A 17247-nucleotide genomic window follows, 5' to 3' on the forward strand; every position below is an offset into this window, starting at 1 on the left:
ATTCTCTTCGCACACCGAACTATGCGACAAAAAGTTCCAAATGAGAATCCTACAGGAAGGCTCTGCAGGAGCTTAAGTCCAAAAAATGATTAAATTTCTGCAATTGAACCTAAATCGATGTGAGGCTGCCCAAGACCTCTTATCCCAAACAGCTTTGGAATTAAAGACAGATGTACTCGTAATTAGTGAGTTTTACAAATTAGAAGAAACCTCTAAATGGGTACAAGATACTTCTGCAAAGGCAGCCATTTGGCTAGGACAGGACATAATGTTTAAACCAAGCGTATAGGTACAAAAGGTCTAGTATTTGCTTGAATCCGAGGTATATATGTGTGTAGCTGCTACATATCCCCAAATATTACCCAAGAGAGATTTGAAGAGTTTCTTGAAAGACTATCAGGAACAGTCAGAAATAAAACTCCCATCATTGTTGCAGGGGATTTCAATACTTGGGCAGTCGAATGGGGCAGTACTAATACAACGCGCCGAGGTAGAGCCCTATTAGAGACATTCACCTCACTAAACCTAACACAACTGAACAATGGGCATAGTCCAACGTTCGATAATGGTAGAGGCGTATCCTACATAGACCTCAACTTCATCAGCCCGTCATTAGTAAGGTGTTCGCAATGGAAAGTAACAAACCAATACACCCACAGCGACCACAATGCCATTTGCTTTTCCATATCGTTGAAAGAGAAGTTTGCTTTAAAAAAATCGCAGAGAAAAGCACAGCAAAAAGGTTGGAAAACTAAGTATCTCGACAAAGATGTAATGGAATTCATGACCGAAAACATGAGTTGCGGAGTTGGAGATACTACTGAAAAATCAAATCATCTTATGAAAGAACTATGCAACATCTGTGATGCATCAATGCCAAGAAAAGGCAGAATTAATGCGCGCGCATCAAACTATTGGCGGACGGAAGAAATAGCTTTACTAAGATCTCAATGCCTTGCCTCCAGTAGACAGTTCCAACGCCATAGATCTGGAGTAGATACGAAAAGGCTTCTAAAAAAATACCGAGAGAGCAGGTCTAAGCATAAAAAGGCAATTATTAGGAGTAAGAACCAAGATTTTCAAACCCTGATCAATTATGTAGACCAAAATGTTTGGGGCGATGGCTACAAAATAGTAATGCGTAAATTTAAGATGTTAAGAGGCTCGGTACCTTCGTGTCCTAAAATAATGGCAAATATCGTTAAATACTTGATTGAATAAAAATAAGAAAGCGAAGTTTACCATATGAGTATTCAGTCGATACTGATTTTATTTTAAAAAGTATGCTATACACATACAAAATAATCTTAAAACTAACTTAACTAATTTACAATATTTATTACCTGTTATAGCTTGTTTGAGTGGACAGTATTGCATTACAAAAAAAGGATACAATAAAATCCCGGCACGTAGGATTTTTATTATTTTACAAATATATTTTTATTATCGATACGGTGCCGTGTATCATAAAATGTATTTTAAAAAAGTGTTTAATATTCTACAATGTTACTATTTTAGTTTTGGGTTTTTTATTACCCGTGTTTTTTTCCTTCGGATATAATTCTAAGAATTTAAACTATAACAGGCTTGGAATAATAAACTATCAATTCAAGGACATCCTGCCAGCGTATTAAATATGCACAGTTGTGCATTATTTTAATTTTAATATAATTTTTTATGATTTTAAAGAGAAAACTGGCATTTGTCTTAAAATAACATGTTCATTACTGAACATATTGCCAGCGCCTTTATTAAGGCAGAATGGCTTAATATAAGATGAATATGAAATTGAATATTAGTAATTTGAATAATAAAACATGTTCATTATTGAACATGCTGCCAGCGCCTTAAGTAAGGCAGCATGACTTAATATAAGAGTATAATATAACATAAAAAGGCCTTTTCGGTAGCTCGCAAGTACGGCAAAAAACAGCAAGTTACTGGCCTATGCAGGCCTATACAGGCCGCAATGTACGCAAAACAACAACACTATTTTCTCTACCTCGGCCAGCATAGTTATGCTGGCCAACCACATCGGCCAGTAAAAAAAAAATGTTACCAACGCAATAAGCAAACTATTGTGAACCTTCATTGAAAATTCCAACGAATAGTGCAATCAAATGTCAAAAATTGAGGAAATAAAAATTCAAACAGAATTCAAAAATTTGAAAAATCTTGAAAAGTAACGAAAAAATAATAAGAATGTAGAAATCGTAAGTATTAAGCACATTGAATTTTTTTTTATATTAGTTATTACCAAATAACATTTATTTTATTTCATTTAATTTGTAGTTTACATGCGTAAAAAATTTTTTTATAGAAGTAAAACGTTGCTTTCTTCTCCCAACATCGACAGTACCTACAAAAATTTACTTATCTTAGTGTTTTATTTTTAAATTTCCAATATTCTTACCATTCCTTTTAATTCCTTGTTTATTTTAATTTTATAATATTTTTATAAAAATAAGATTTGCTGTTTGTCAAAACAAAACATTTGACAGATTGCAACAGTGATGCCAATGACTCGCGTGGCCAACATAGGCCAACATGCATTTTTTGCCGTACTTGCGAGCTACCGAAAAGGCCTAAAGTTGAATTCAATAATATAGTATATATAAGTTTTATAGGTATTTTCTTTTAACAAAACTTTTTTTTTTTTAGTATTTCAATTTTATAAAAAAATAATTGTAGGATTTTAACATGGTATATAGATTAAAAAAATTATATAAATTAACATGATTCATTATTTAATATTAATTAATTAAGATATAATATATAATAGATATATTAATAAACAAATATAGATTATGTTAATTGTTCATTTTTGAACAGTCTGCCGAGGGCCTTTAATAAAAATAGACAACAGTTTTCTTCTTATTTGCGCTGCTCGAGTTAGATAAATCACTATTACGATTATTGTGATTGTAGTTTATCCTAATGCCGTGTGCCCAGAAATGTGATGAAATTGTAAATCTTTTAGCTTTACTGTGTTACCCTTTATCTCATTTATTTTCTTATTTATTTGATTAATTTCTTCTTTGTTATTTATTTTCCAATGATGCCAAGGTTTTATATTACTATTATCAATCATAATTGCGTCTCTAATAACCGGCTTGAGCTCCTCTACTATCGCAGAGCTTTGCAGATTACTAGAGGATGTTAATGTTGTTCCTCTTATACGTGCCATACATCCTTCTGCTAGTGATAAAATGCCTTGACCTGATAAGTTTATTATATATTCCATTGAATTTGAACATCTAATGTGGGCAGATTCTTGTTTAAAAGTTTTGAATATCCAACTATTCTGTCGATATAATTTGACCCAAATGGAAGAATTATTTACTTCTTCGTAGTGACAATTATCTTGATTAGTTGGTTTTAGTGGCGAAATTTCGCAAGAGTTATCGTTTGCATCTGTCCAAGGAAAATTACCTTCACAAGTAAATTGTTGCTCCGCTATCTTGCTGCATTGACTCCATGTCAAAGGATCCATCAATTGATAAGCATTTATTTCCAGATTATAGAGAAGAAATGATGACATAACTTTCGGAATTATATATTTTGTGCCTTGGTTTATGGGTATTGGTATTATTTTATATATAGTAGATGACTGCTTGCTGAACAGTGGAAGTTTTGCGTTAATCACTAATTTATTTCCAATGAATAACCCCTTTGCCTTTAATTGCTTATATATGGATTCTAACTCCGTTCCAGTTTTTTTACCAGGTAGTACTAGATTTTCGGGAATTTTATCTCTTATTTTTATTATTTCGTGATGTAACTGTGATGGTTTTATAAGAGCTGGGTTCAGTTTTCCATGATTAATGTCCATCAAAAGTTCAATAACTTCAGATTGAATGTGAGAACATTCTTCTATCATATCTGATAACTGTTTTGCTACCATGAAAAAGTTTATAGATTCCCTATAGACCAGATAGGTTTCGTTCAAGGCAGTGTTAATGGATTCAACTCGTTTATGAATTTCATTGTATTGTAGCTGAATTTCTTCAGATGTGCGCTTTAATATATTTACTGTTGTTTCTACTACCGATGTTTGTCTTTCAGTCATCTGTTTTAAGTTGTGTTGATTCTCTAGTAGATTATTCATATCTTCTTCCAGCGCCTTTCGGTCATTTTCATCCATCATTCCGAATAGAAGGTGATAAAATGAACCAATAAATGCCAATGGTGCTCTCTTTCTTCTTTCTTTCACCGACCATATAAATAATTTATTATTATCTTTTATGTCTGATAATTTTCTAGACGTTGTATTCAATATATTCTTACATTGGTCAGCAAAATTTTGTAATTTGGGACAAATTTTATTAGCTTTGTTAAGTACATCCTCTGCGTTTTTAACCATATTAAAGTATGGTTGCATATCATAATACGTTATTAAATTCCATGTTGATATTTCTGAGCTGACTTCTCCCATCATGTCCAAATATAACGTTGTTTTATTATTTAGTTCATGTACTGACGCAACTGATGATTTTACTGCTGCTTTCACTGTTGGTAAGACACATAACATTAGAAAATACAAGGTGGTCCATGCTAATTTTGAAGTTTTCAATTTTACATTTGATTTTATGTTTAAATTGCAATGAGCTTCTTCTGCATTCGCTTGCTGTTGGTCATAGATCGTGTCAGAATCCATCAAAATGCAAAGTTTATGAATTGGTCTTTTTAATTTTCCATTTTTTGTTTTAAGCTCTACAACTCGTACATTTCCATCTTTGCCTTTATATACTTCTGTTATTTTTCCTAGTGGCCATCTAGTAGGTGCGGTATTTTCATCTTTAATGATTACTACTTGTCCCTCTGCTAGGTTTGGTTTTTCTCTAAACCATTTGTTTCGTTTTTGAAGAGAAGTGACATATTCCTCCTTCCATTTTTTCCAAAAATTTGTTTTAATTTTTTGTAAAAGTTTCCAAAGGTCTACTAAACTTATATTATTTTTAACTTCAGCTTCTGGTTCATCTAATATTGGACGACCTATTAAAAAATGTCCAGGTGTAAGAACATCAATGCTGTCAATTTCGCTACTTATATAGCAGAGCGGTCGAGAATTGAGTACTGCTTCAATTTGATTTAGAAGTGCAGTCATCTCTTCAAATGTTAATTTTGTTTCACCTATTACACGCTTCAAATGATACTTTGTTGATTTTACAGCAGCTTCCCATATACCGCCGAAATGCGGACTTGCCGGTGGAATAAAATGCCATTTAATTTTTTCTGCTGCAAGAATTGGTACCATCGAAGTATTATTTTTGATCGCATTTCCAAACTCTTTATCTAATTTTTTTAATGCGCCAATAAAATTAGTGCCATTATCTGAATACAAATGTGCACTCTTTCCGCGTCTTGAAAAAAATCTTTTTAGTGCAGCTACAAATGCTTCTGATGATAAATCGCTTACTGCTTCTAAATGAATTGCTTTTGTGGACATGCATACAAATACTGCGATGTATCCTTTAAACGATTTTTGACCTCGACCTTTAGAACACCTCATATTTATGGGTCCTGCGTAATCGATACCCGTGTATTCGAATGGGTGAGATATATTTATTCTGCAACTAGGTATATACCCCATTATTTGTTTAGCAAAATTTTTATTGAATCGAATGCATCTTGTACACCTTTGGCATATCTTTTTTATGGTTTTCCTCATCCCTAATATTCAAAAATGACGTTTTAAATGAGCTTCCAACAAGGACTGCCCACCATGTAGTGTTGATTGACGTGTTTGATATATAATTAATTCAGAATATCGATCTTTAGCGAGAATTTTTGGATGTGTTTGATTATATGTAATGTTGGCGTTTTGTAGTCTTCCTCCTACCCTTAATATTCCGTTTTTATCTATAAATGGTCGTAATTGAATTAGTTTGCTATTTACATTTATTTCTTTCCCCTTTTTAATGTTGGATATTTCGAAAGAAAAATGTGTAAGCTGGTGTAGACGCGATATTTCATTTCTTGCTTTATCTAGTTCTTCTTTCGATAAATAATTCGAATTTTTTGATTTATTTTTCAAACAGTTAATAAATCGTAAAACATATGCTACCGTTCTTTCTAGTTTCGATATTTTTGATATTTTCTGTATTAAATTGTTAAATATATTATTATCTGGAATTAAAGTCGTGATAACTGTTGACATTCCATTTAATTTTTCATCATTTGGCCATTCTTCCATTGGTTTTACTAACCATGCAGGCCCATGCCACCATAGCATGTAATCTTTTAATTTGTTTGCGCAAATGCCTCTAGATGCTACATCAGCTGGATTATCTTTTGTTCTTATATGACGCCATTCAGTTGCTGGAATTAAATTTTTAATTTCTGTTGCTCGAGTTCTTACAAATTTTTCTTTGTTTCTCGGTTCTTTTAGCCACCGTAACGTGATTGCAGAATCGCACCAACAATAAGTTTTTGAATTTGTATTTAAAATTTTAATTATTTTATTCATTAGTTTTGCTAATAAATGTGCTCCACATAGTTCTAGCTTGGGAATAGTTTTCTTGGTTTTTATTGGCGCAACTTTGCATTTTGCAGCCAAAAGGTTTACATTTGAACCGATTTTGATGTATATTGCAGCTGCATAAGCTGCTTCAGATGCATCCGAGAATCCATGTAACTCCCAATTTTTTAAACTCGAGACTCCCATCCATCTTGGAATTCGAATTTGTTCCACTGTTTGTATATTTTTATTATATTTTTCAAATTCTTCCCGAATTTGTTCGTTTAAGTTCTCATCCCAATCATAATTTAATTGCCTAAGTTTTTGAATAAATAATTTTGCTGTAATTGTTATTGGTGTTAACCAACCTAATGGGTCAAAAATTTTTGCATATGTTGATACCATTCTTTTAGTTATTGTCTCATTTGACAATATATTTATTGAAAATTGGAATTCATCCTTTATTGGATTCCATTTCAATCCTAATGTTTTTATTGAATTATCTTCCTCTATGTATAATATTTTGTTTTCAGCTTCAATAGGAAGATTTTTCAAGATTGATTGATTATTGGTCATCCATTTCCGTAATTTAAATCCAGCACTGTTTAAACATTTAAAAATTGTATTGATTTTATTTTTACAATCTAATTTTGTATCAGCGCCAGTAATTAGATCATCCATATAAAAATCATCTTTAATCGTATTTTTAATGGAAATGTCTCCATTATAGTTTTCAGCAATTTGTTGTAGTGTGCAAACTGCCAAAAACGGAGCCGATGCAGTTCCATAAGTGACTGTGGTTAGCTTAAATTCCTGAATTGAGTCTGTTGGTTTTTCTCTCCAAAGTATGCGTTGATAATCTTGGTGCTCTTCTGCAATTTTTATTTGTCTAAACATTTTTTCCACATCTGCTGTCACCACGAATTTCCATAATCTCCATTTTATTATTATGTCAAATATATCTCTTTGTAATCGCGGTCCGGTCATCATAATATTGTTAACAGCCTGATGTGGCATATAGTACAACCCTTCATTATGATTTTCTGCTTTGATTATATGACCTAAACGTTCGTATTCTCTCATAAATTCTATATATTCTGACTTAACTTCTTTCTTTATTTTCTTCTCCAGGTTGATTAGTCTGGCTACTGCTTTTTTTCTGGAATTCCCTAAGAATAATTCTTCTTTAAATGGAATTTGTACAATGTATCTTCCGTCTGAATCTTTTGTTGTAGTTGTTTTATATAGTTCTTGACATTTTTCATCTTCTTGTAGGTTTGTTTTGTTTTCATCTTCTATTTCCCAAAATCGTTCTAAATTCAAGGCTGATATTGCTTGATTTTGTGTTTTGTTTGTTTGTAGCTGTCCGGATATTATCCACCCGAATATTGTTTCTTGCCCAACTATATCGTCAAATTTCTTAACCCCTTCTTTTATTATTTTAGGATATACATCACTACCTATTATCATATCTAAGCGATCTTTTTTGTTGAATTCAGGATCTGCTAATTTGTAATTTTCCCAGATCGTGGTATCAAACTTTAACGTTTGTTCTGGCAATGGTTTAATTAATTGTGGCATTACTAAGAATTCGCCTTTTACTATCATTTTATCGTTAAATCTTGATGTCATCTCCAAAATAACTTTGGAATTAGAGGTGCCAACAGCTACATTTGACAGTCCTGATAATTGTGTTTTATTTTTAATTTCCTTTAATGATTGTACTTTTATTATAATGAAGTACACAGTTTGAGTATATTTTAGCTACTGATTTTATTTCAAATAATGTTGTGTTTTTATACAAAAATATTTTAAGACTAATTTCTACATCAAGGTTAAAATATTATGATTTTAATGGACTGTATTTGTCAAAAAAGGTTAAAAAAGGTTAAAAAAGGACGGAAGTCCCAACACTTGGGATTTTCCTCCTATTGTTTTTATGAATATATTTCATTTTAATAATTTAAATACGGTTGCTAAAAAATGTTACTATTTATCTATATTTTTCCTTAGTACATAATTCTAAGAATTTAGGTGATAATGGATTTATAAACTATAATAATTAAATATATGGTATAAATTCATGTTCATGATTGAACATTCTGCCGGAGGTCAAAACTCATGTTCGTGATTGAACATTCTGCCGGGGGCCATAATAAAACTTTAGTCATAATTATTTAATATGATTATGTTGTAGTAGTCGCCTCCTTCATGTCTGACGCCGTCATCATATATATATGAGGAATTTTTCCTTCCATTTTTCCCAAAGCTTCCAATACTTATGCTTGAGAATTACTTCGAACTGCCACTGAACTGGAACTGCATATAATTCTGTAAAGATATTATATAATGTTTGTGCCGTACAAAATCCTCCGTAGTGAGGAGTTCCGGGGCCAAAAAGCAGATATAAAAAGTAATTTGTGTTGAACAAAATTTTAAGATTCATTATTTGTAAATTTGTTTTTGAAGTTATTAAATTATTATTTAATTCAAATTTGCCTTCATGGTTATTGGTATCCCCTGATATACCTAGAAGTTCATCTTCTTCGGATTCCTTTTCGTTGTAATTTTTATTATTAATATTCTCATTGAATATTTCTCCAGGTGCTTCAGCTTCGATTTTAACGACTTTACTGAGTGTGTCTTCAGCATCTTCAATTTTGAGTTGCGTTTTCAAACCATAGACTTGTTCTTCCAGCAATAGCTTATCACCTATCAGTTCATGCAAACTTTTGTTTTTGCCACGCAAGAACTCTACTTCTTTTTCAATATCAGGAAAGCTTGATAGGCGCGCATGGTTATTCTTCGTTATATCTTTCCAATCCTCATATGAAGCGATTTGACTTTCCAAATCTTTTATTTTTGTATTAGCAAAATCAAGTTCATTTAAATCTTTCTCATTTTGCAATTTCAAATTATCAAATAAACTTGCTTTTTCTTTATATATTTCAAGTTCTTTTCTCATAGCAGACATTTCATTACTAAGTAATTGTAATTCCATTGTGAGTTTGTCTGTATAAAGTCGATATTCTTTTAATTCGTTAGTCATGTCATTTTTCATTTGACGTACTTTTGTTTCTATTTCATCTTTTGCATTTTTAAGCTTTTGTATTGTATCTTCTGAATTATGCTTAAGATCATTCAACTCACGTTGCATTCTTACCAATTCTTGTTGAGCTGCTTGTTCACGTTTACGTACCGCCTGAAGATGTGTTTCTGCATCCTGTATCTTACCTGTGGAAAATTTGTGTTGTTTGTCGATTTCTTTCTTCAGAGTAGCTATTATTTCTTCTTGGAGTTTACTTTTGAATTTGCCAAAATCAACTTCTTGTTCTAATTCTGACACCTTTAAATCTATAAGCTCTCCTTTAAGACGTCTAGTCTCCCAAGGACGTGATGTCGACTGCTCAGCCTCAGTTAGCTTTTTTACTTTTTTTAGTCGTTTTACTTCAGCTTCACGATGCCAATTATCAATATCATCTTTCTCTTTAACTAGCTCTTCAGAACGTACTTTATGTTCAATTCGCAACATATAATAATAATTTTGCATTATATATATTTGCCTTTGCCAGCTTTTTCTCTCTATTATTAGCTCCTGTTTTTCTTCCAACTGCAGTCCTTGTATAAACATTTCTTTTATTTTGAGAATTGTTAATATAAATTTAGACATTATCTTGTCCTTTTCTGCTTCCTGGAACGTTTTACTATCTTGCACCATCTTGCTGCTTTTTTATGCTCTACTGCTGCTACGATGCCTTTTGTTATTATTATTACGTCAATGTTTAGCCCTGACAATGCTTTTGTTTTCCTATAGTCTCTTACCACTGGTAGAGGAAAATTATAGATTTAAGTTTTATTTAACTTCTCCTTTGATTATAGCATTTTTGCTATATCCGGCTCGAAGGACCAAATGTACTTTTATTTCAATATTGAAGTACACTGATACAGCACTTTTGCTATATCCGGCTCGAAGGACCAAATGTACTTTTATTTTAATGAAGTACACAGTTTGAGTATATTTTAGCTACTGATTTTATTTCAAATAATGTTGTGTTTTTATACAAAAATATTTTAAGACTAATTTCTACATCAAGGTTAAAATATTATGATTTTAGTGGACTGTATTAAAAAAAGGTTAAAAAAGGTTAAAAAAGGACGGAAGTCCCAACACTTGGGATTTTCCTCCTATTGTTTTTATGAATATATTTCATTTTAATAATTTAAATACGGTTGCTAAAAAATGTTACTATTTATCTATATTTTTCCTTAGTACATAATTCTAAGAATTTAGGTGATAATGGATTTATAAACTATAATAATTAAATATATGGTATAAATTCATGTTCATGATTGAACATTCTGCCGGAGGTCAAAACTCATGTTCGTGATTGAACAATGATAGAATTTTAGCTTTCTCTTTGCATATCATTGATACTTGTGAACCTTGATCAACAAGAGCTCTTAGTAATTGATTATTCACATTAGAAGTTTTTGTGGAGATTAATACAGTTGGCAGCAATGTTAATTTCTTATTCTCTCTTTTTATTAGCGTTGACATAGTTTTACCTTGTTTATTAATTTTTATGTTGTCTTTTAGTTTATTCTGACTGTTGTCTTTGTGCAAAAGAGTATGATGTGCTTTATTACAGTTTTACATCTGAACGACGAATAACATTTGCTGCGATTGTTATGGCTCAAGCAAATTTAACATATTTGCTTTTTGCGAATTACCGATGTTCTATGATCCACTGACATATCTCTAAATTTGATACAATTAAATGTTCGATGTCCCATCTGATTACAATGAAGACAATGAATTTGAGAGGCTTGTGGCTTCTGAACATAAGTTGGAGTATTTATTGTATTCTTGATTCTATGTTGAGCTTCAAGTGTCTGGAATTGTTGCTCTAAAAATTCTAATACGTCTTCTAATGATTGTACTTGTTTTGGTTTTTTAACATGTTGTTCGTATAGCTGAATACCTTCTTTGTCAAATTTTCTAAGTATGATATGCGCAAATAATTCATCGCAACTAGAGCCCATATCTAAACAATTTTTAATCATACTTATACATTGTTTTGCTGAGTCATGAGCAATTCTTATGCTTGTAAATGATGTAGAGTTTATTGTTTTCATATCTACAAATTTATCGAATTGATTTGAAAAATTTAGTCTCTTATTTTCATATCTTCTTTTTAAAATACCAAGCATCTTCATAATTTGCTGATGAACCGTTTAGAAGATAAGATATTGCTGTACGAGCTTCTCCTTTTACATGTGATCTTAGGTAATCAAGTTTCATTGGTATAGTTAATGTATGATTATTATGGATTACATTTTTAAACAATTCTTCAAAATTTGACCAATTATCTATTTTACCATCAAAATTAGGTATAGATATGGGTGGTTGAGCTACTTGATTTTGTATAATGGGTTGATCAACTTGAGTTTTTTCCTTATTATAAAATTTATGTATAAATGTAATGTCGCTGTTAAGATTTTCTAACATATATTCCTTCTGAAGAAGATTTATTTGCTCGTGGTTTAGCTTTTTCAGATTTGACTGTAGTTGGTTGTTATAATTATTTATTGCCGCTATAAGGAATTCCGTCCTTTTTGCATCACATAACGCCTTCAGTAATTCCGAAGTGGCATTTTTTAATATTTCTACCACGTGTATTATGGCCTTCCAATTGCTTTCTTCTAATATATTTTCTGCTAACCTCTCTTCAGATTTAAGGGGTTGTTTAGTGTCTATTTGCAATTCCTTTTTTAATTTTCTATATTTTTCTTTCATTATATCCGGCCATTTATCATTAAAATATGGCATATCCACAATTCCTAATTGCTTTAATTTCCTATCATTTACATTGAAATTAGTCTGAATTTTATCTAATTCTTCTATTAACTCAATTTTGCGTTGTCTGGTATTTATTTCAGAAGCTTTCTTCTCTATTTCATCTACCGTATCTAAGAGATCTTTTTGAGTTTTAACTAACTCAGCATGAGTATTTGTTGCTAATGCCATCTTCAAGGTATTAAAAGAATTATTTAAATTATTATTATTTTTTAATTATTTCTTTTTTTTTCTTAATTCATTGATTTCTTTTTGCACAACCAATCTATCTTCCTTATCGGTTTGCAAATGTAGTTTTTGATAGATAATAGCTATCTCTTTCCTTTTCTGGAATGCTTTTCCCGATCTCTTCTTCTTCTTCCTTTGTTGAGGTTTTGGTGAAGGTGGCCTTATCGGTCTCTGCCGTCTCCTGTATTCTTCAATAGTAAGACGCTTGGGACCTTGCTTCTTGGTGTCTGTTGGAGTATATTTTGGATAAGGATGGAATACTTCTTCTGGACAGTATTCCTCTTCAGCTTCGAGTGATATTATTAGAATATCCTCTTGGCTCGCCTAAATTAAAAAAAAATTTTTTATATATATTCCCTTTTTTTTTAAAAAAAAATTAGAGGAACAACAATCCTAATTCTCTGGCCACAAATATTCCCTCAATACCTTTTTGATTCTAAAGGCCGTTAGGTTCAGCCAATAATTTCGGCGTTCCTTACGGACTGCCTGATATTTATTTATAAGAATTCAGAGTGTTCTTATGAACTGTTTAATTTTTAGAGGTTGTAAGGCTCTAAAAAAATTTTAGTGTTAGAGTTCGTAAGGCTCTAACAAGATTTTAGTTTTAGAGTTTTTTAGGCTCTAAAATAATTTTAGTATTACAATTTGTTAGGCTCTAAAAAATGTTTAAGTCAAGTGTCTTACCTCTGGTGGGGGATCACTATGACTCATATATATTTTTATACAATTTCCTTGGCTTCGAAGGACCAAAAATGATTGAATAAAAATAAGAAAGCGAAGTTTACCATATGAGTATTCAGTCGATACTGATTTTATTTTAAAAAGTATGCTGTATTTATACAAAAATAATCTTAAAACTAACTTAACTAATTTACAATATTTATTACCTGTTATAGCTTGTTTGAGTGGACAGTATTGCATTACAAAAAAAGGATACAATAAAATCCCGGCACGTAGGATTTTTATTATTTTACAAATATATTTTTATTATCGATACGGTGCCGTGTATCATAAAATGTATTTTAAAAAAGTGTTTAATATTCTACAATGTTACTATTTTAGTTTTGGGTTTTTTATTACCCGTGTTTTTTTCCTTCGGATATAATTCTAAGAATTTAAACTATAACAGGCTTGGAATAATAAACTATCAATTTAAGGACATCCTTCCAGCGTGTTAAATATGCACAGTTGTGCATTATTTTAATTTTAATATAATTTTTTATGATTTTAAAGAGAAAACTGGCATTTGTCTTAAAATAACATGTTCATTATTGAACAATACTTGTTCCCAAAAAAGGGAGAACTTAGAATCTTAATACCGATAATCACCGATTCAAATCAGATCCCCCCGGTTACAGATTCTGAAGTCATAGCCGCTTCTTCCAGAGTTAAACCCAATAAATCTCCTGGATTGGATGGAATTCCCAATACCGTATTAAAGAAGGCAATACAAAAACAAGCTGCTATATTCAGGGATGTATTCAACAGCTGCCTACAGGAAGGAATTTTTCCTTCGTGTTGGAAAAAACAAAGATTGATGCTTATTCCAAAAGGTGATAAGCCCTCAGGACCACCATCGTCTTACACTGCAGGTAAGGTCCTTCAAAAAATTTTATGTTCTAGAATAGAAAAATTCACGGAGGCAAGGCAGGGTTTGTCAAACAACCAATTTTGCTTTAGACCTAAACGTTGTACTGTTGATGCTATATTACATGTATGCAACATTGCAAAGGGAGCTACTAAGGGCTTAAGGTGGCTATGTGATACCAAAAAATACTGCGCGGTGGTGACCTTAGATGTTAAAAATGCTTTCAACGCTGCTGAGTGGAGTAGCATCTTAAATGCACCGATGAAAATAAGAGTGCCAGAATATCTTTTAAAAATAATTACATCATATTTTAAAGATAGAATACTCTTATATGATACACACTCCGGACCCAATACAGATTACGGAAGGGGTTCCCCAGGGATCAGTTCTAGGGCCAATTCTTTGGAATATCATGTACTATGGTATCCTTCGAATTGAAAAGCCGGACGGAGTAAACGTAGTTGGGTATGCAGATGATATTGCAATAGTAGTGGTTGCAAAAACTATAGATGAAGTGGCTAAGAACTGCAACGCTACTATTGCAGCAGCTAAACCGTGGTTGCAAAAGAGCGGATTAGAGCTCGCTGAGCATAAAACTGAGGTGCTGTTAATCAGCAGTAGGAAAAGGATTGAACAACTCTCAATTAAAGTGGGTGGCGTAGATATACAATCAAGCCCCCAACTTACGTATCTTGTTGTTACCCTAGATAGTAGGTTGAATTTCAATACTCACCTAAAGCAATCGGGAGACAAAGCCTCGCGTGTTTGCAACACATTGTCCCGGTTAATGCCAAACATAGGAGGCCCCAAGGACACAGCTAGAGTTCTTTTAGCATCTGTTTCCAAGTCGGTGATGCTATATGCTGCTCCTGTGTGGGCGCATGCTACAACCATAAAGTCGTATTCACGCGTAATGAAAAGCGCACATAGACTGGCAAACCTACGCATCAGCCGTGCTTACCGTACAGTATCGGATGAGGCTGCGGGAGTATTGACTGGACGTATGCCAACAGACCTTGAAGCGCTCTTGGCCAGAGACAGCTTCTTCCTGCGTTCTTGTCTACGAATGAATGAAACTCAGCAATCTCTGTCACATACTTATCTAGAAATAAAAGACAATTATCTTAATAAATGGCAACATAGGTGGGACCATTCGCAAAAATCAAGATAGACGCATTCGTTAATTCCAAATATAAAAGTTTGGATTAACCGAGGATATGGAGACATGGGATTTCAATTAACGCAGTTTCTTACGGGCATGGCTGCTTCCGGGAATACTTATACCGGTTCAGGCTTGCAAGTAATCCGTACTGCCAGTTTTGTCCAAATAAAATTGAGAGCCCCGACCATATAATTAGAGACTGTATAAGATTCGTAGATAGTAGACAAAATCTAGAGACTATAATTGGGGAAGCCAGCTCTTCTACCGTAGTAAAGCAGATGTTGACAAGCTTTGAAGAATGGAGCCTCTACAAGAGCATAATATCTAGAACAATACTGTTAGAGCGGACGAAATACTTAGTACACAATCGGAGTGAAAGCACGCTAAGTGCTCTTCTAACATGTCCTGTGAAGGAATACCTTAATTGGTCGTACTGCAGGGATTTACAGGAGTTTGAGCTGAGAATGTAGGGGACTTTTTAGTCCGTAGGCATGTATGACTCAATTGGGTCGTGCATGAATCGGCCATGCAAATGGTACGGGCCATTTGTATCTTTGGAAGATTTTTCCCTCAGGTTCGATACCAAAAACAAAAAAAAAAAACTTGCACGCAAGGGTGCAAAAAAATAACTTGAATTTCACAATTTAGTTTGAAATAGTAAATATTATTTTGCTGCAATTTTTGAAAGGATTGATATTTGCGTTCGTTGGGATTGTAACGTATATTAAAAATTACATGAATAGATATGGAATTAATAAAAAAATAAATAATTAAAATTAAATATTTTTTAATAAGAAATTTAGATATTAATTTATTTTAAGAAATTTGTTAAACTTAAGATGTAATTAAACTCAAACCTAATAATAAAATAAATTTATGTTTCTGTAATATATATTTTAGTCGCATTTAATAGTTAATATTATATCAGAACTTATAATTATCTAAGAAACAGTTAGATTTAAATTCTCAATTAACCTTACTATGTACAGAATTTTATTTCCATATACATATACAACTTACTATTAAATAAAATTTTTTGTAGTAGTCCAAAATTGATATTTCTAAATTTTTTCGCTAAACTGTTGAGAAATGCTTTAGTATTGAATTTTTTGATAGCATTTTGACCAAATACGTGTTACTTGTGAACAATTTTTACTTAAGAAATAGCAATGTATATATTTTCTAAGTTTTAATTAATTGAAAGCATATCATTAGAAATTTCATTTAATAAAAAAAAACATATCAGGAAAATTAATAAAATAATAGAATAGTAAATTTTCCTTATTAAAGTACTTTTGTTTAATTAAAAGATTATATTCTTTGATAATTTCTTTAAGGTTAAATATTAAGATAAATATTTTTGTCTTTTATTGAAAACATATTTATTTATTTTACTCATTTTGTTGTTTTTTAATTTTGTTGTTGAATTTCTGATTTCTTAAATTCCGCAAAAGTGATCACATTACTAATAACATTTCAAAACAAATACCTTTTTCTATCAAATTCATATATCTATTTAACTCCTATTTCAAAAACTAGTTACATATATTTTATATCATAAAGTTTTCAATTACATGGTGAAATTAACTTTATTCCCATGCTTAAATTAATGAACCTTAAAATAATAAGTAATATAAGCAATAAATGTAAATCTAATAATAAATTCAAAATTAAAATATAAATAGAAAAACTTTTTGTTTTAATAAAATATTTCGCCTTCAGACGAAAATTAATGCAAATCAGTCTTCCATACTATTTTGTTGCGTTATTCATCGTAATATTGTGCGCTTTTAAATCATTATTTCACACAAATGTGCAGTAGACATTTCGTCTCCGCACATTTGGCATTTTTATTTTCAAAATGTGCTCCTCGTATTGTTTTCAGCACACGTTGTATGCGAGTGCAAACTGGCCGCCTCACACACAAAGTGCTGTGCGTGTGCAAGTTTTAT

At 31.7% G+C, this 17247-nt stretch overlaps 1 protein-coding gene across 1 annotated transcript; it reads right to left on the minus strand.

The window, feature by feature from the left end:
- Nucleotides 1-4388: 4388 nt before the first annotated feature.
- Nucleotides 4389-5512, minus strand: LOC119675354. The gene is made up of 2 exons (XM_038086550.1): nucleotides 4580-5512; nucleotides 4389-4509 (listed from the first exon to the last, which is right to left on the minus strand). The coding sequence occupies exons 1-2, from the start codon at nucleotides 5510-5512 to the stop codon at nucleotides 4507-4509; spliced, it is 936 nt and encodes a 311-aa protein (XP_037942478.1). The 3' UTR covers nucleotides 4389-4506.
- Between the last annotated feature and the right edge of the window lie 11735 nt (nucleotides 5513-17247).

Source organism: Teleopsis dalmanni, chromosome 2 (assembly GCF_002237135.1).
Source record: "Teleopsis dalmanni isolate 2A chromosome 2, ASM223713v2, whole genome shotgun sequence".
Taxonomy (NCBI): domain Eukaryota; kingdom Metazoa; phylum Arthropoda; class Insecta; order Diptera; family Diopsidae; genus Teleopsis; species Teleopsis dalmanni.

Bases quoted from the DNA above. Each gene is read 5' to 3' on its own strand.
- LOC119675354 (XM_038086550.1), bottom strand. From the start codon at position 5,512: ATGAGGTGTTCTAAAGGTCGAGGTCAAAAATCGTTTAAAGGATACATC.